This window comes from Pseudophryne corroboree, chromosome 5, assembly GCF_028390025.1.
Source record: "Pseudophryne corroboree isolate aPseCor3 chromosome 5, aPseCor3.hap2, whole genome shotgun sequence".
NCBI classification, from domain to species: Eukaryota; Metazoa; Chordata; class Amphibia; order Anura; family Myobatrachidae; genus Pseudophryne; species Pseudophryne corroboree.
The window spans coordinates 151451226-151471561 of record NC_086448.1 but is presented as its reverse complement, the minus strand read 5'-3'; the positions used below and the strand labels follow the sequence as shown (position 1 = coordinate 151471561).

The window sequence follows — 20336 nt, the reverse complement described above, 5'->3', positions numbered from 1 at the left end:
GCAGGTCCGTCATCAGTCATCATTACCTAATAAATATATTATCTACCTGTCCGGCTGCAGTACTAGTGATATTATATATACATACATATATATATTGATTTCATCTCATTATCAATCATCCAGTCTATATTAGCAGCAGACACAGTACGTTAGTCCACGGCTGTAGCTACCTCTGTGTCGGCACTCAGCAGTCCATCCATAATTGTATACCACCTACCCGTGGTTTTTTTTTTTTCTTTCTTCTTTGTACATACTACTATAGTATAGTAGCTTACTGTAGCAGTCTGCGGTGCTGCTGAGCTGACAGTGTCCAGCAGGTCCGTCATCAGTCATCATTACCTAATAAATATATTATCTACCTGTCCGGCTGCAGTACTAGTGATATTATATATACATACATATATATATTGATTTCATCTCATTATCAATCATCCAGTCTATATTAGCAGCAGACACAGTATGTTAGTCCACGGCTGTAGCTACCTCTGTGTCGGCACTCGGCAGTCCATCCATAATTGTATACCACCTACCCGTGGTTTTTTTCTTTTCTTTCTTCTTTGTACATACTACTATAGAGTATAGTAGCTTACTGTAGCAGTCTGCGGTGCTGCTGAGCTGACAGTGTCCAGCAGGTCCGTCATCAGTCATCATTACCTAATAAATATATTATCTACCTATCCGGCTGCAGTACTAGTGATATTATATATACATACATATATATATTGATTTCATCTCATTATCAATCATCCAGTCTATATTAGCAGCAGACACAGTACGTTAGTCCACGGCTGTAGCTACCTCTGTGTCGGCACTCAGCAGTCCATCCATAATTGTATACCACCTACCCGTGGTTTTTTTTTTTTCGTTCTTCTTTGTACATACTACTATAGTATAGTAGCTTACTGTAGCAGTCTGCGGTGCTGCTGAGCTGACAGTGTCCAGCAGGTCCGTCATCAGTCATCATTACCTAATAAATATATTATCTACCTGTCCGGCTGCAGTACTAGTGATATTATATATACATACATATATATATTGATTTCATCTCATTATCAATCATCCAGTCTATATTAGCAGCAGACACAGTACGTTAGTCCACGGCTGTAGCTACCTCTGTGTCGGCACTCGGCAGTCCATCCATAATTGTATACCACCTACCCGTGGTTTTTTTTTTTCTTTCTTCTTTGTACATACTACTATAGAGTATAGTAGCTTACTGTAGCAGTCTGCGGTGCTGCTGAGCTGACAGTGTCCAGCAGGTCCGTCATCAGTCATCATTACCTAATAAATATATTATCTACCTGTCCGGCTGCAGTACTAGTGATATTATATATACATACATATATATATTGATTTCATCTCATTATCAATCATCCAGTCTATATTAGCAGCAGACACAGTACGTTAGTCCACGGATGTAGCTACCTCTGTGTCGGCACTCGGCAGTCCATCCATAAGTATACTAGTATCCATCCATCTCCATTGTTTACCTGAGGTGCCTTTTAGTTGTGCCTATTAAAATATGGAGAACAAAAATGTTGAGGTTCCAAAATTAGGTGCTTTACCAATTAGCTCTCTGCGCTATTTATTATGGTATGGCTGATGTTCAAATGATCAAACTACAAATTTTACTATATTTCATATGTTTTAATACACATAAAAATTAGACCGGTCTAAAATATCATAAACAATGTAAAACAATAATAATCAGTATTATCAAAAATACTATAGACTTAACACAAGGAGGTGGAGCCAAGCTACTATATGCCCAGTTCTCGTAATGGACAAATAGTTTTAACTATACTTCAGTCCGCATATTAAACTTATTAAAATGCACATTCATTTATTTCTGTAACCCATGTAGGGATATGAGTTCCTTAAGTGCTTTTTAAAGATGAACAATGTTCCATATTCAACTGCTCGTCAGCAAAGACAGAAATAAAGCATGAAAATGCGCTCCTGGACGGAGCCTTACGTGTAATAACCGTCCGTGCTGTGTATCGCAAATTGAAGCCCCCAAAGGTCTGTGTCGCGGTCCCGGTTTCAGGGGATCAAGCGTCTGCAATGACGCCCGCTGATGACGAGGGTATCCAGCCACAGGGATCAACGAGACCGCACCGTTTTGGTGCTGCTTGCAAGCACCCAGGTCCCGGTCTCTCTCCTCTCAATTGCTGACGGGCTATTGTTGGTGGCGATGAACAGCAATATTGGTAGGTTCAAGAAGAATATATGGGTCCAAAATCCACACTTCTGACGCGTTTCGCTCCTTTTACAGAAGCTTTATCCAAGAATAATCTCCAGAGAATCCAGGACCCTTTTTAAAGAACAACTCTCCAACTCCATTGGTGCAGATAATGATGAATAATTATCACCTGTTGTCACACCTGCTCAACTACACCTCCTGCTCCAACCTCCTTATAATTACTTATGTTAGGTAGAAACTGTTTAGATTTCTTTTATTCCTAAATGAATTCTAATGTATAATCATAAACATATTATTATCAAATCCATCCATATTTAAAAAACAAATAAAAAACAGAAAAAGACATATATGTATAAATAAATAAATAAAACCCTATTGTCCGCTTGTCCATAAAATTCTCCTCTTTCAACTCTAATATATCCACAACTATTTACCAGATTATATTCATAATCTTTATCCCTAAGAGTAAAACCATACCCAATATACTAACAACATTATGAAATATAAATTTAAAACATTTTGGTTTGCTTAAATATACCACTATAATATCACCCCTTCATGTGATTCGAACACCTAGTTTCACCCATCCTAATCCTTTTCTCTACCGTTCCTCCACCACTGGGTTCATATCAAACATAGAAACATGTTCTTTACTAATTTATCCATTTAACGAAATATATACATATGTGTACTGAACTCAGTAATCAAACCGACACTTATCCAGATTATCCTATTTGCCCTCTACCATTGTGTTTACACATATAAACTAAACTAATAATATATATAAATAATAAAAATAAAAATGTTATTGCAAAATGTTTTATCATATTATCAATATTGAATATTCTCCTCTTGTGATTCATACACCACCCTTCCTTCCTCCCAACCCGTATCACTGTTGTTACTCCATCTCTGGATCTATACCCAATACCCAAAAACCACATCCCCCAACTGCCCTATTATTTAATCCCCTCCCCAACACATAACTAATTGAGATTAACATACACTCCTATTGACTAAGTTAACGCGTCAGAAGTGTGGATTTTGGACCCATATATTCTTCTTGAACCTACCAATATTGCTGTTCATCGCCACCAACAATAGCCCGTCAGCAATTGAGAGGAGAGAGACCGGGACCTGGGTGCTTGCAAGCAGCACCAAAACGGTGCGGTCTCGTTGATCCCTGTGGCTGGATACCCTCGTCATCAGCGGGCGCCATTGCAGACGCTTGATCCCCTGAAACCGGGACCGCGACACAGACCTTTGGGGGCTTCAATTTGCGATACACAGCACGGACGGTTATTACACGTAAGGCTCCGTCCAGGAGCGCATTTTCATGCTTTATTTCTGTCTTTGCTGACGAGCAGTTGAATATGGAACATTGTTCATCTTTAAAAAGCACTTAAGGAACTCATATCCCTACATGGGTTACAGAAATAAATGAATGAGCATTTTAATAAGTTTAATATGCGGACTGAAGTATAGTTAAAACTATTTGTCCATTACGAGAACTGGGCATATAGTAGCTTGGCTCCACCTCCTTGTGTTAAGTCTATAGTATTTTTGATAATACTGATTATTATTGTTTTACATTGTTTATGATATTTTAGACCGGTCTAATTTTTATGTGTATTAAAACATATGAAATATAGTAAAATTTGTAGTTTGATCATTTGAACATCAGCCATACCATAATAAATAGCGCAGAGAGCTAATTGGTAAAGCAGCTTTGGGAATCAGCACAGGGACCACCTGTGCTAATTATTCTGACTTGAAGACCCCAAGTCAGTAGCTCTGTATTGCAGCCTGAGAATAATTAATTGATGATATATTAATTAAATTCAATTAAGCGCCTGGTTGCAGTTTGTGTGTTGTTCCAAAATTAGGGAAAGATCAAGATCCACTTCCACCTCGTGCTGAAGCTGCTGCCACTAGTCATGGCCGAGACGATGAAATGCCAGCAACGTCGTCTGCCAAGGCCGATGCCCAATGTCATAGTACAGAGCATGTCAAATCCAAAACACCAAATATCAGTAAAAAAAGGACTCCAAAACCTAAAATAAAATTGTCGGAGGAGAAGCGTAAACTTGCCAATATGCCATTTACCACACGGAGTGGCAAGGAACGGCTGAGGCCCTGGCCTATGTTCATGGCTAGTGGTTCAGCTTCACATGAGGATGGAAGCACTCAGCCTCTCGCTAGAAAACTGAAAAGACTCAAGCTGGCAAAAGCACCGCAAAGAACTGTGCGTTCTTCGAAATCCCAAATCCACAAGGAGAGTCCAATTGTGTCGGTTGCGATGCCTGACCTTCCCAACACTGGACGTGAAGAGCATGCACCTTCCACCATTTGCACGCCCCCTGCAAGTGCTGGAAGGAGCACCCGCAGTCCAGTTCCTGATAGTCAGATTGAAGATGTCAGTGTTGAAGTACACCAGGATGAGGAGGATATGGGTGTTGCTGGCGCTGGGGAGGAAATTGACCAGGAGGATTCTGATGGTGAGGTGGTTTGTTTAAGTCAGGCACCCGGGGAGACACCTGTTGTCCGTGGGAGGAATATGGCCACTGACATGCCTGGTGAAAATACCAAAAAAATCAGCTCTTCGGTGTGGAAGTATTTCAACAGAAATGCGGACAACAGGTGTCAAGCCGTGTGTTGCCTTTGTCAAGCTGTAATAAGTAGGGGTAAGGACGTTAACCACCTCGGAACATCCTCCCTTATACGTCACCTGCAGCGCATTCATAATAAGTCAGTGACAAGTTCAAAAACTTTGGGTGACAGCGGAAGCAGTCCACTGACCAGTAAATCCCTTCCTCTTGTAACCAAGCTCACGCAAACCACCCCACCAACTCCCTCAGTGTCAATTTCCTCCTTCCCCAGGAATGCCAATAGTCCTGCAGGCCATGTCACTGGCAATTCTGACGATTCCTCTCCTGCCTGGGATTCCTCCGATGCATCCTTGCGTGTAACGCCTACTGCTGCTGGCGCTGCTGTTGTTGCTGCTGGGAGTCGATGGTCATCCCAGAAGGGAAGTCGTAAGACCACTTTTACTACTTCCACCAAGCAATTGACTGTCCAACAGTCCTTTGCGAGGAAGATGAAATATCACAGAAGTCATCCTACTGCAAAGCGGATAACTGAGGCCTTGGCATCCTGGGTGGTGAGAAACGTGGTTCCGGTATCCATCATTACTGCAGAGCCAACTAGAGACTTGTTGGAGGTACTGTGTCCCCGGTACCAAATACCATCTAGGTTCCATTTCTCTAGGCAGGCGATACCGAAAATGTACACAGACCTCAGAAAAAGAGTCACCAGTGTCCTAAAAAATGCAGCTGTACCCAATGTCCACTTAACCACGGACATGTGGACAAGTGGAGCAGGGCAGGGTCAGGACTATATGACTGTGACAGCCCACTGGGCAGATGTATGGACTCCCGCCGCAAGAACAGCAGCGGCGGCACCAGTAGCAGCATCTCGCAAACGCCAACTCTTTCCTAGGCAGGCTACGCTTTGTATCACCGGTTTCCAGAATACGCACACAGCTGAAAACCTCTTACGGCAACTGAGGAAGATCATCGCGGAATGGCTTACCCCAATTGGACTCTCCTGTGGATTTGTGGCATCGGACAACGCCAGCAATATTGTGTGTGCATTAAATATGGGCAAATTCCAGCACGTCCCATGTTTTGCACATACCTTGAATTTGGTGGTGCAGAATTATTTAAAAAACGACAGGGGCGTGCAAGAGATGCTGTCGGTGGCCAGAAGAATTGCGGGACACTTTCGGCGTACAGGCACCACGTACAGAAGACTGGAGCACCACCAAAAACTACTGAACCTGCCCTGCCATCATCTGAAGCAAGTAGTGGTAACAAGGTGGAATTCAACCCTCTATATGCTTCAGAGGTTGGAGGAGCAGCAAAAGGCCATTCAAGCCTATACAATTGAGCACGATATAGGAGGTGGAATGCACCTGTCTCAAGCGCAGTGGAGAATGATTTCAACGTTGTGCAAGGTTCTGATGCCCTTTGAACTTGCCACACGTGAAGTCAGTTCAGACACTGCCAGCCTGAGTCAGGTCATTCCCCTCATCAGGCTTTTGCAGAAGAAGCTGGAGACATTGAAGGAGGAGCTAACACGGAGCGATTCCGCTAGGCATGTGGGACTTGTGGATGGAGCCCTTAATTCGCTTAACAAGGATTCACGGGTGGTCAATCTGTTGAAATCAGAGCACTACATTTTGGCCACCGTGCTCGATCCTAGATTTAAAGCCTACCTTGGATCTCTCTTTCCGGCAGACACAAGTCTGCTGGGGTTGAAAGACCTGCTGGTGAGAAAATTGTCAAGTCAAGCGGAACGCGACCTGTCAACATCTCCTCCTTCACATTCTCCCGCAACTGGGGGTGCGAGGAAAAGGCTCAGAATTCCGAGCCCACCCGCTGGCGGTGATGCAGGGCAGTCTGGAGCGACTGCTGATGCTGACATCTGGTCCGGACTGAAGGACCTGACAACGATTACGGACATGTCGTCTACTGTCACTGCATATGATTCTCTCAACATTGAAAGAATGGTGGAGGATTATATGAGTGACCGCATCCAAGTAAGCACGTCACACAGTCCGTACTTATACTGGCAGGAAAAAGAGGCAATTTGGAGGCCCTTGCACAAACTGGCTTTATTCTACCTAAGTTGCCCTCCCACAAGTGTGTACTCCGAAAGAGTGTTTAGTGCCGCCGCTCACCTTGTCAGCAATCGGCGTACGAGGTTACATCCAGAAAATGTGGAGAAGATGATGTTCATTAAAATGAATTATAATCAATTCCTCCGTGGAGACATTGACCAGCAGCAATTGCCTCCACAAAGTACACAGGGAGCTGAGATGGTGGATTCCAGTGGGGACGAATTGATAATCTGTGAGGAGGGGGATGTACACGGTGATATATCGGAGGATGATGATGAGGTGGACATCTTGCCTCTGTAGAGCCAGTTTGTGCAAGGAGAGATTAATTGCTTCTTTTTTGGTGGGGGTCCAAACCAACCCGTCATTTCAGCCACAGTCGTGTGGCAGACCCTGTCACTGAAATGATGGGTTGGTTAAAGTGTGCATGTCCTGTTTATACAACATAAGGGTGGGTGGGAGGGCCCAAGGACAATTCCATCTTGCACCTCTTTTTTCTTTAATTTTTCATTGCGTCATGTGCTGTTTGGGGAGGGTTTTTTGGAAGGGACATCCTGCGTGACACTGCAGTGCCACTCCTAGATGGGCCCGGTGTTTGTGTCGGCCACTAGGGTCGCTTATCTTACTCACACAGCTACCTCATTGCGCCTCTTTTTTTCTTTGCGTCATGTGCTGTTTGGGGAGGTTTTTTTGGAAGGGACATCCTGCGTGACACTGCAGTGACACTCCTAGATGGGCCCGGTGTTTGTGTCGGCCACTAGGGTCGCTTATCTTACTCACACAGCTACCTCATTGCGCCTCTTTTTTTCTTTGCGTCATGTGCTGTTTGGGGAGGGTTTTTTGGAAGGGACATCCTGCGTGACACTGCAGTGCCACTCCTAGATGGGCCCGGTGTTTGTGTCGGCCACTAGGGTCGCTTATCTTACTCACACAGCTACCTCATTGCGCCTCTTTTTTTCTTTGCGTCATGTGCTGTTTGGGGAGGGTTTTTTGGAAGGGACATCCTGCGTGACACTGCAGTGCCACTCCTAGATGGGCCCGGTGTTTGTGTCGACCACTAGGGTCGCTTATCTTACTCACACGGCTACCTCATTGCGCCTCTTTTTTTCTTTGCGTCATGTGCTGTTTGGGGAGGGTTTTTTGGAAGGGACATCCTGCGTGACACTGCAGTGCCACTCCTAGATGGGCCCGGTGTTTGTGTCAGCCACTAGGGTCGCTTATCTTACTCACACAGCTACCTCATTGCGCCTCTTTTTTTCTTTGCGTCATGTGCTGTTTGGGGAGGTTTTTTTGGAAGGGACATCCTGCGTGACACTGCAGTGACACTCCTAGATGGGCCCGGTGTTTGTGTCGGCCACTAGGGTCGCTTATCTTACTCACACAGCTACCTCATTGCGCCTCTTTTTTTCTTTGCGTCATGTGCTGTTTGGGGAGGGTTTTTTGGAAGGGACATCCTGCGTGACACTGCAGTGCCACTCCTAGATGGGCCCGGTGTTTGTGTCGGCCACTAGGGTCGCTTATCTTACTCACACAGCTACCTCATTGCGCCTCTTTTTTTCCTTTGCGTCATGTGCTGTTTGGGGAGGGTTTTTTGGAAGGGACATCCTGCGTGACACTGCAGTGACACTCCTAGATGGGCCCGGTGTTTGTGTCGGCCACTAGGGTCGCTTATCTTACTCACACAGCTACCTCATTGCGCCTCTTTTTTTCTTTGCGTCATGTGCTGTTTGGGGAGGGTTTTTTGGAAGGGACATCCTGCGTGACACTGCAGTGCCACTCCTAGATGGGCCCGGTGTTTGTGTCGGCCACTAGGGTCGCTTATCTTACTCACACAGCTACCTCATTGCGCCTCTTTTTTTCTTTGCGTCATGTGCTGTTTGGGGAGGTTTTTTTGGAAGGGACATCCTGCGTGACACTGCAGTGACACTCCTAGATGGGCCCGGTGTTTGTGTCGGCCACTAGGGTCGCTTATCTTACTCACACAGCTACCTCATTGCGCCTCTTTTTTTCTTTGCGTCATGTGCTGTTTGGGGAGGGTTTTTTGGAAGGGACATCCTGCGTGACACTGCAGTGCCACTCCTAGATGGGCCCGGTGTTTGTGTCGGCCACTAGGGTCGCTTATCTTACTCACACAGCTACCTCATTGCGCCTCTTTTTTTCTTTGCGTCATGTGCTGTTTGGGGAGGGTTTTTTGGAAGGGACATCCTGCGTGACACTGCAGTGCCACTCATAGATGGGCCCGGTGTTTGTGTCGGCCACTAGGGTCGCTTATCTTACTCACACAGCTACCTCATTGCGCCTCTTTTTTTCTTTGCGTCATGTGCTGTTTGGGGAGGGTTTTTTGAAAGGGACATCCTGCGTGACACTGCAGTGCCACTCCTAGATGGGCCCGGTGTTTGTGTCAGCCACTAGGGTCGCTTATCTTACTCACACAGCTACCTCATTGCGCCTCTTTTTTTCTTTGCGTCATGTGCTGTTTGGGGAGGGTTTTTTGGAAGGGACATCCTGCGTGACACTGCAGTGACACTCCTAGATGGGCCCGGTGTTTGTGTCGGCCACTAGGGTCGCTTATCTTACTCACACAGCTACCTCATTGCGCCTCTTTTTTTCTTTGCGTCATGTGCTGTTTGGGGGGGGGGGTTTTGGAAGGGACATCCTGCGTGACACTGCAGTGACACTCCTAGATGGGCCCGGTGTTTGTGTCGGCCACTAGGGTCGCTTATCTTACTCACACAGCTACCTCATTGCGCCTCTTTTTTTCTTTGCGTCATGTGCTGTTTGGGGAGGGTTTTTTGGAAGGGACATCCTGCGTGACACTGCAGTGACACTCCTAGATGGGCCCGGTGTTTGTGTCGGCCACTAGGGTCGCTTATCTTACTCACACAGCTACCTCATTGCGCCTCTTTTTTTCTTTGCGTCATGTGCTGTTTGGGGAGGGTTTTTTGGAAGGGACATCCTGCGTGACACTGCAGTGCCACTCCTAGATGGGCCCGGTGTTTGTGTCGGCCACTAGGGTCGCTTATCTTACTCACACAGCTACCTCATTGCGCCTCTTTTTTTCTTTGCGTCATGTGCTGTTTGGGGAGGGTTTTTTGGAAGGGACATCCTGCGTGACACTGCAGTGCCACTCCTAGATGGGCCCGGTGTTTGTGTCGGCCACTAGGGTCGCTTATCTTACTCACACAGCTACCTCATTGCGCCTCTTTTTTTCTTTGCGTCATGTGCTGTTTGGGGAGGGTTTTTTGGAAGGGACATCCTGCGTGACACTGCAGTGACACTCCTAGATGGGCCCGGTGTTTGTGTCGGCCACTAGGGTCGCTTATCTTACTCACACAGCTACCTCATTGCGCCTCTTTTTTTCTTTGCGTCATGTGCTGTTTGGGGAGGGTTTTTTGGAAGGGACATCCTGCGTGACACTGCAGTGACACTCCTAGATGTGCCCGGTGTTTGTGTCGGCCACTAGGGTCGCTTAGCTTACTCACACAGCTACCTCATTGCGCCTCTTTTTTTCTTTGCGTCATGTGCTGTTTGGGGAGGGTTTTTTGGAAGGGACATCCTGCGTGACACTGCAGTGACACTCCTAGATGGGCCCGGTGTTTGTGTCGGCCACTAGGGTCGCTTATCTTACTCACACAGCTACCTCATTGCGCCTCTTTTTTTCTTTGCGTCATGTGCTGTTTGGGGAGGGTTTTTTGGAAGGGACATCCTGCGTGACACTGCAGTGCCACTCCTAGATGGGCCCGGTGTTTGTGTCGGCCACTAGGGTCGCTTATCTTACTCACACAGCTACCTCATTGCGCCTTTTTTTCTTTGCGTCATGTGCTGTTTGGGGAGGGTTTTTTGGAAGGGACATCCTGCGTGACACTGCAGTGCCACTCCTAGATGGGCCCGGTGTTTGTGTCGGCCACTAGGGTCGCTTATCTTACTCACACAGCTACCTCATTGCGCCTCTTTTTTTCTTTGCGTCATGTGCTGTTTGGGGAGGGTTTTTTGGAAGGGACATCCTGCGTGACACTGCAGTGACACTCCTAGATGGGCCCGGTGTTTGTGTCGGCCACTAGGGTCGCTTATCTTACTCACACAGCTACCTCATTGCGCCTCTTTTTTTCTTTGCGTCATGTGCTGTTTGGGGAGGGTTTTTTGGAAGGGACATCCTGCGTGACACTGCAGTGACACTCCTAGATGGGCCCGGTGTTTGTGTCGGCCACTAGGGTCGCTTAGCTTAGTCATCCAGCGACCTAGGTGCAAATTTTAGGACTAAAAATAATATTGTGAGGTGTGAGGTATTCAGAATAGACTGAAAATGAGTGTAAATTATGGTTTTTGAGGTTAATAATACTTTGGGATCAAAATGACCCCCAAATTCTATGATTTAAGCTGTTTTTTAGTGTTTTTTGAAAAAAACACCCGAATCCAAAACACACCCGAATCCGACAAAAAAAATTCGGTGAGGTTTTGCCAAAACGCGGTCGAACCCAAAACACGGCCGCGGAACCGAACCCAAAACCAAAACACAAAACCCGAAAAATTTCCGGCGCTCATCTCTAGTGGTGACTCTGTCTCCGTTTTGTAATCAAAAGAAAGTCCTGTTTGTTGAATGTATCAAATTCTAAAAATAAAGTCTTTCCGTTTGGTTATAAGGAGGAAAGTTCTCTTTGTCATATGTATCGGTTTTTGGATACAAAGTTCTGTATCTCCAGCCTTGGGATGTAGCAGTGTAAGGCAGTAGTTGTCGATAGAAGTGGTCTCCACAGTGCACTCACCGCTATAGAGATCCCGCTGGAAAGCCGCTGGTGATGTCTCTCGCTGGTGGTTAGAAGCGGGTGTCTGCTGGCAGACAGATGAACTGAGCGACGGTGGTCAACGTTTGGCAGCGTGTGTCCCAGTCCGTGGCTCGGTGATCGCAGTGCCTCCTACTACTAATACTGCTGTGCCTAGGGGCTTCCTGACCCTTGAATACCCCCGCTGTTAATAATTCTGTTTCCACATATGCTATGTATATCATAGTAACAGGCCTTTATTACCACTAATTACAGGTTACCATCACCAGAGACACTACACCATTATTCCACCTGTTGGAGACGCCAATTGCATGTATTTGGGGTGTGGCCTGGACGTGCATGATGTAAGAAGACAGTCCTGCAGACCCCCACACAATCAGTGTACTGCACTGAAATGTCACTTATGCATTGTCTAATGCACAAGGGCCCTCATTCAGACTTGATCGCTCGCTAGCTATTTTTCGCAGAGCAGCAATCAGATAGTCGCCGCCTCTAGGGGAGTGTATTTTCACTTTGCACTCTTGCGACCGCGTGTGCAGCCGAATGGGATGAAAAAGTTTTTTCAGTTTCTGAGTAGGTCTGAACTTACTCAGCCCTTGTGATCACTTCAGCCTGTCCGGTGCCAAAATTGACGTCAGACACCCGCCCTGCAAACGCTTGGACACGCCTACATTTTCCCTACCACTCCCAGAAAACGGTCAGTTGACACCCATAAATGCCCACTTTGTGTCAATCTCCTTGCGATCGGTTTTGCGAATGGATTCGTCGATAGAAGCCTTGCACAGCAACGATGCTGTTTGTACCCGTAGGACGCGCGTGCGCATTGCGGTGCATACGCATGCGCAGTAGTAACCTGATTGCTGCGCTGCGAAAATCTGCAGCATGTGATCAACTCGAAATTACCCCCCAAATCTCCTCCTAACCCTCTGTTCCGTGCTCCCTGTCTACCCCATCTGTGTCACTCCTGTCTGTCTGCCACTCCACTATAGAATATAAGCTCTCACGAGCAGGACCCTCTTCCCTCATGTGCTTATCCTTCTCTTACTTAAACCATCTTCCATGACACCAAATCCCATGGTTTTCTACCACCCTGATACTTATTTCAATGTTGTCTGCTGATGTACATGACAATATGACAATAAAACCCTTGAATCTTGAATCATCTCGAGTCTTACTTCTGTGGTTACCCTGAGACTCCTGCTTACCTGTACCTGATGTCCTTCTGCTGAGCTCTGACCTCTGTGTGCTTATCTGATCCTCCGCTCTGTGCTGCTTGCCTGCCACGCTTGCAAATGCTAATCCGCTATTATGGCGCTGACCCACTGTTGTGCTCTCTGGCCTACCACCATCTTTAAAGCCTCCTGCTGATTGCGGTGTTGCTCCAGGAGCTGCTGAAGCTGCTCACTGGTACTGCAGTCTGAGGCACATGCAGGGTTGCCTACCCTCCCGCATTCAGCGGGAGGCTTCCATTGTTTGCATAAGTCCCCCGCTGCCCCGCTAAACCTCCGGTTCCTTCTGGTTTTGATGCACTGGCCGCCACAAATGCGGACTGCGCATGCACAAGTTTAGACCGGCAGGGTCTGTATGGCGACATCATGTTTTTTTTTTAGAGATGAGCGGGTTCGGTTCTCCGAGATCTGACACCCCCCCCCCCCCCCCCGAACATCACCTATTTTACACGGTTTCGAGGCAGCCTCAGATCTTCCCGCCTTGCTCAGTTAACCCGAACGCGCCCGAACGCCATATCATCCCGCTGTCGGATTCTCGCGAGATTCGTATTCTATATAAAGAGCCGCGCGTCATCGACATTTTCACTCATGCATTGGAGATTGAACGGAGAGGACGTGGCTGCGTTCTCTCCCTGAAAAGATCCGTAATCTGTACTCAGTGTGTCAAATTGGATTATATGAGTGACAACATCCAAGTAGGCACGTCAGACAGTCCGTACGTATACTGGCAGGAAAAAGAGGAAATTTGGAGGCCCTTGCACAAACTGGCTTTATTTTACCTAAGTTTCCCCCCCCTCCAGTCAGTAGCGGATCTTGCCATGGGCAAGCAGGACTTTTGCCCGGGGTGCCGCCTTCCAGAGGGCGCCGGCGCCATCCGGAGGGCGCTGCACCATGGAAAGATCCGCTGCTGCTGTGACCCCCGCTGCTCCGCTGTGAAGGGAAACTAGACGCTACGCGTCTAGTTTCCTTTCGTGGGCTGCCCCCCGCTGCCCCGCTGTGAAGGGAAACTAGACGCTACGCGTCTAGTTTCTCTTCGTGGAGAGGACCTTTACTGTAATGATGTGCGGTGCGCGTTGACGTCATCGTGCACCGCACATCATTTCAGCGGCGCTACTACTGTACAGTGGGGCGTAACTGACCATGCCCCCTGTATGAAGCCACGCCCCCCATTGCCGCCCGGGGTGCAAAAAGCCCCTGAACCGGCCCTGCCTCTAGTGTGTACTCCGAAAGAGTGTTTAGTGCAGCCGGTCACCTTGTCAGCAATTGGCGTACAAGGTTACTTCCAGAAAATGTGGAGAAGATGACGTTCATCAAAATGAATTATAATCAATTCCTCCATGGAGACATTCACCAGCAAATGCCTCCAGAAAGTACACAGGGACCTGAGATGGTGGATTCCAGTGGGGACGAATTAATACTCTGTGAGGAGGGGGATGTACACAGTGAAAGGGGTGATGAATCGGACGATGAGGAGGAGGTGGACATCTTGCCTCTGTAGAGCCAGTTTGTGCAAGGAGAGATTGATTGCTTCTTTTTTGGTGGGGGCCCAAACCAACCAGTAATTTCAGCCACAGTCATGTGGCAGACCCTGTGGCTGAAATGATGGGTTTGTTAAAGTGTGCATGTCCTGTTTATACAACATAAGGGTGGGCGGGAGGGCCCAAGGACAATTCCATCTTGCACCTCTCTTTTTTTTTTTTTATCTCTGCATCAAGTGATGTTTGGGGCTAGTTTTTTTAAGTGCCATCCTGTCTGACACTGCAGTGCCACTCCTAGATGGGCCAGGTGTTTGTGCCGCCCACTTGGATCGCTTAGCTTAGTCATCCAGTGACCTCGGTGAAAATTTTAGGACTAAAAATAATATTGTGAGGTGTGAGGTGTTCAGAATAGACTGGAAATGAGTGAAAATGATGGTTATTGAGGTTAATAATACTATAGGATCAAAATTACCCAAAAATTTTATGATTTAAGCTGTTTTTGAGGGGTTTTTTTTAACAACACCCGAATCCAAAACACACCCGAATTCGACAAAAAATTTTCAGGGAGGTTTTGCCAAACGCGTCCGAATCCAAAACACGGCCGCAGAACCGAATCCAAAAGCAAAACACAAAACCCGAAAAATTTCCGGTGCAGTTTTTTTATTTAAATACTGGCCGCTGCTCCCCGCATCCCTGCCCGCTGTGGCACACATTTAAATAACATGCCGCCGACATGTTGACGTTGCACTTGTAGGCCCCACCCCTGCCATTTTCAAAAAAGTCCTGAATGCCGGGGGCGGGGCCTACTGCAGGGTTCTGGGTACTGGTGGCTGCATAGGAAGGAGATGAGCAGCAATCAACGGCGGGCATCAGGCAGCAGAGAGGCAGCAGAAGTGATGGTCACGTCCTCCCCTTCCCTTACGGTAGCATAATACAAAAAAAAAATGTAATTGAATCAATGTAAAAAAAAATGAAAAAAAATATTGTGTCATGAAGCCTCATGGTGGCTGGCCTGGGCTATGTTGTGCTGGGCAGGATAAAATTAATAAACTGTGGCAATAAGGCATTTTTATTCACTCACCTTCCTTATACAGAATACTAATTTACATTTTACTACTTGCAGTCTTGCATTATGAGCAATATGTTGTGATGATTGTTGCTGACTAAGGGACCCATTTATCATTGATTGCATATTCAGTGCAATCTGGCCACGATTAGTGCTCAGAATCACATAGCAATATGCGGCCATATTGGTTGGCTGCATCATCCACCACCTGTAAGGATAGGTCCCTGTGATGTGCTGAATGTAGTGCCGGGTCATATGCATAGAGCCACTTCAGGGGGGGGGGGGGGGGGGGTGTTCAAGGGGAACCCTCTGCTTGCATTCCACGTATTGAAAAATCTGGCTGGCATCATCGCACCTCCCATGGAAACCTATGGGGGCTGCAGCTGCCATCAGGAATGGAGGGATTGCAGCACCTATATATCTGCTGCAGTCCTTGCTCATACTTGCCAACACTCCCGCATTTTGCGGGAGGCTCCCGTTACATGGGCTTGTCTCCCGCTGCCCCTGAAAGCCCACCGAATCACCCGGAATCCCCCAGCACAGTTATAAACCCTTCCTGCGCATGCCCGAGTCCAGACGAAAAAAGGCAGAGCTTGACGGCCAGCCACACACTGCGTTCATCCAACAGCGTTGCCGCACAGCAGAACTTGCTAGCGGTAACCTGCTCTTGCCCACCAGTGAAGCCTGCAGGCATGGGGAACACACACAACAGCGCACCTCTTCCGCAGCAGCAGCGGAACCCTCCCCTTCTTCCCCAGCTCTTTGAGAGCAGGCAGAGTGAGACATCTGGAAAAGGAGAATGATGGGGGAACTAGCTTGGCACGAGAACCTCTGGCGGGAAGATTGACAGCTCGAAGGAAAGGTTGCAGGAGGAGGAGCAGAAGGAGTGCCCGGTCCCATGGTGATGAATCTCAGGGCAGAAATCATCCCATGTCACATTTCATTGTCTATACACACAGGTGGAAAATACACTGGCTTTATACATTTTTCCTTTTAAATACACAGTTGTTTCTTTATCGGTTTCTGTTTTTTCTCCAGTGAGATTGTTAAAGTGCCATTTTCCTGCTAATGGTATGCAGGGAGTGTATGGTGGGCCTGTCAGAACTGTCCAATCTTTATGGCGTAATAATATATGACTTTTATTGGAGTCACAACGATCCGCAATGATTGGAGAAATTTATGTGCTGTGTTTTAGGAAATTAATGCTTACAGTTTTCTTCTTAAATTATTACTACCTCCTTTTTTATAATACTAACCTCGCTTACAACAAGTGCATATAAGACTGACTGTAGTACTATAATTTAGTCATATGTCACCCATCCCCCTGAGTTATAATGCCTGCTGTAGGCTTAAGTTACGAGTATATACAGTAGTGGAAGCAGTGTACATGATGTGTGTGTAGGCTGGCACTAACCTGTGTGTGTACAGTAGTCTGGCACTGATCCCTGTGTGCATCTAGACTGACACTAATCTGTGTGCATAGGGTGGCACTGCCCCTGTGTGTGTGTAGGGTGGCACTACCACCTGTGGGCCCAAATAGTGGAGGTTATAAAAAATACTGCACTTTGTCAGAGGACTGGTGTTGGTTGAGTCAAACATGTTCACTGGTCACATAAATTAGTGAAATTTTGCAACTGCACATGCCACCCATACCCCCCCACCACCACCACCACCACCACCACCTTGACCGCATGCTGCACTTATCTAGTTTCCACCTGCCACAGGACACCCCCCCTTCCCCCTTAGCGGCAATAGACACGCTCATAGGTTTAGCTAGACACAGCCTTTAGGCGGAGCATGACACGCCCCCTCAGTGGTGCAATAAGGGAAACTCTTATACAATTTAAAGTCTCCCTGAAACAAGTTTCCTAAAGTAGGCAAGTCTGTTTACTTGATGATAGCTCTGATTGCAATTGCAAACTTTGATGATCATCTTCCAGATGAAGACAATAACAATGGATATCCTAGGTGACTTTTATTGAGGAGCTACAAAAAGACCACAAAACACAATTCATGCGCCTTCACCACCACCTACTGGACACTGCTGAAACAGTCTGTGAAATTCTCAAGATTATTTCCTCTAATACGGGAACTATTTTATTTCTCTCACTTCATTTAATAAAACAATGGGGGTCATTCCGAGTTGATCGCTAGCTGAAAATGTTCGCTGCGCAGCGATGATGCAAAAAAATGGCAGTTCTGCGCATGCGTATGCGGCGCAATGCGTATGCAGCGTAATGCGTATGCGGCGCAATGCGCATGCCAATGTACTTTCCCAACGGCCGATGTAGTTTCACACAAGGTCTAGCGAAGCTTTTCAGTTGCACTGGCGGCCGCAGAGTGATTGACATGAAGTAGGCGTTTCTGGGTGTCAACTGACCATTTTCAGGGAGTGTTTCAAAAAACGCAGGCGTGCAGGAGTGGCTGGGCGAACGCAGGGCGTGTTTGTGATGTCAAAACAGGAACTGAACAGACTGAAGTAATCGCAAGCGCTGAGTAGGTCTGGAGCTACTTTGAAACGGCACAAAATTATTTTGTAGCCGCTGTGCGATCCTTTCGTTCGCACTTCTGCTAAGCTAAAATACACTCCCAGTGGGCGGCGGCATAGCATTTGCACGGCTGCTAAATACAGCTAGCGAGTGATCAACTCGGAATGACCACCAATGATATGTATATAACAGCAAAAAACAACATCTACTTTAGCCTATACACCCTACTTGGAGCCATCCACAAGGAAAACAATGGCCCTCATTCCGAGTTGATCGGTCGCAAGGCGAATTTAGCAGAGTTACACACGCTAAGCCGCCGCCTACTGGGAGTGAATCTTAGCTTCTTAAAATTGCGACCGATGTATTCGCAATATTGCGATTACTAACTACTTAGCAGTTTCAGAGTAGCTCCAGACTTACTCTGCCTGTGCGATCAGTTCAGTGCTTGTCGTTCCTGGTTGACGTCACAAACACACCCAGCGTTCGCCCAGGCACTCCCACCGTTTCTCCGGCCACTCCTGCGTTTTTTCCGGAAACGGTAGCGTTTTCAGCCACACGCCCCTGAAACGCCGTGTTTCCGCCCAGTAACACCCATTTCCTGTCAATCACATTACGATCGCCGGAGCGAAGAAAAAGCCGTGAGTAAAAATACTTTCTTCATAGTAAAGTTACTTGGCGCAGTCGCAGTGCGAACTTTGCGCATGCGTACTAAGCGGATTTTCACTGCGATGCGATGAAAAAGAACGAGCGAACAACTCGGAATGAGGGCCAATGTCTGCTTCTTTCTTCTCAGATGCAATAATACAACGAAAGCAGGATCTTTACTGTTGTGTGGCATCTGCACTTGTAAATACTGGCGAGGGAGGTACAGGGCGTTTAGCCCATGCCTAGGCTCCTCTCTGACGGAGAGCTTGATATGAGAATAATTATTCTCATCATATTTACATGGTACCTTAGAGGGTTGATAGTGCTGTACAAGGGGATACACATAAACACATTGCAAAATAAAAGCATAACAGAGCATAAGTACAATACCATACTTCCCAACTTTTAACTTCTCTAAAGAGGGACACACGCGTGATGAAGCAAAAAGGGGGCGTGGCCTAAGAAAAGGGGGCATGGCTTTTTGGGAGGACTCGCGATCGCGAGCCACGCCCCATTTTCATCACTGAAGGGGCATGCCCAGCGCTCTGTGAGCCACTGGCATGCCCCCTCTCCCTCTGACTCCAGTGTCTATTCACCGCTGCTCTGCTAAGCAGGGCAGCGAGAGACAGAGCCCCCAAACTGCCCCCCCCCCCCCCACTGCGGGACACTGCGGCCCGCGGGTGGGACAGCGGGACAGTCCCCCAAAAACGGGACTGTCCCGCGAAAATCGGGACAGTTGGGAGGTATGCAATACACAACAACCATGGCATAAGCACACAGCATTACTATGACAAAGCAGCTTGGCGGATTATACAGTGGTACCCAGCACCCAATGCAGGGCCGGTGCAAGGTACTCAATAAAGGGACAGTGCGCGCCAAAGTCACACGCCACAAATGGGTGGGGCAATGCCACACAATAGTACCAACTGCAAAATTTCTAATGATAAAATCGCATGCTGGGTGCTGCCCAGCACACGGCTGATTTGTGGATGCCCCCTGCCACTGCAGCCAAGCAGCAAAGGCAGATGCAAAGCTACCCCGAACATGCCTTTGTTTCCCACGTCCAACCAAACGCGCGCCACCTCCCCTGCAATGCCACGTTGCTGCCCCGTACCACTCCGCAAACACCTCTGCTTGTCAATCAGGCAGAGGCATTCGCATAACTGAGATGCGATCGCATCTCCCCACCCATGCAGAGTGGGTCTTGTGTGTGTGCACTGCGGGGGAAAGAGGGGAGATGCGATCACATCTCAATAGCAACTGCTACTGAATGCCCCCTCAGTTGTCTTGCCTTGTCCCCTCGGCTAGCCACGATTGTCTCCCGGCCAACCCCGATTGTCTCCACTCCATCCCCTCTACAAAAAAACAAATGCGGCAGGTGGCAGCTGGGAGTGCAGTGCTTAACTTAACTTACCTTTCTGCCGGACGTGGACCCACTTTGCCTCCGATGTGTGCGGCATCACTGGTATGTGTGCTGGAGCTACTTTTCTGCTGGGTAGAGGCTTGGAGCCTCTTCTCGAAATATAGATGGACTGCTCTAATCGCTGTGCCAGTAGGCTATCTGTAATGAAAGAGTTCTGTGATGGGTAACATGCTTAGTGGGATAGGGCTACAGATGACAAGTGGCCCCACAGAAAATTTTCCCGCTATAGGTGACCTGCCAGTGCTCGAAGTGGCTGCTGTATACTGCCCCACTTTGAGCACTATATATTAGTGATGTGCACCGGAAGTTTTTCGGGTTTTGTGTTTTGGTTTTGGACTCAGTTC

At 47.5% G+C, this 20336-nt stretch overlaps 1 protein-coding gene across 1 annotated transcript in view; it reads right to left on the bottom strand.

Moving 5' to 3' along the window:
• OXSR1 (oxidative stress responsive kinase 1) overlaps positions 1-20085 on the bottom strand; it is a 446840-nt gene extending 426755 nt beyond the window's left edge. Inside the window, exon 1 of the mRNA XM_063921823.1 lies at positions 19984-20085. Within this exon, the coding sequence (XP_063777893.1) occupies positions 19984-20029 (46 nt within the window). The 5' untranslated portion in view covers positions 20030-20085. The remainder of the gene's footprint in view (positions 1-19983) is intronic.
• Positions 20086-20336: the final 251 nt, after the last annotated feature.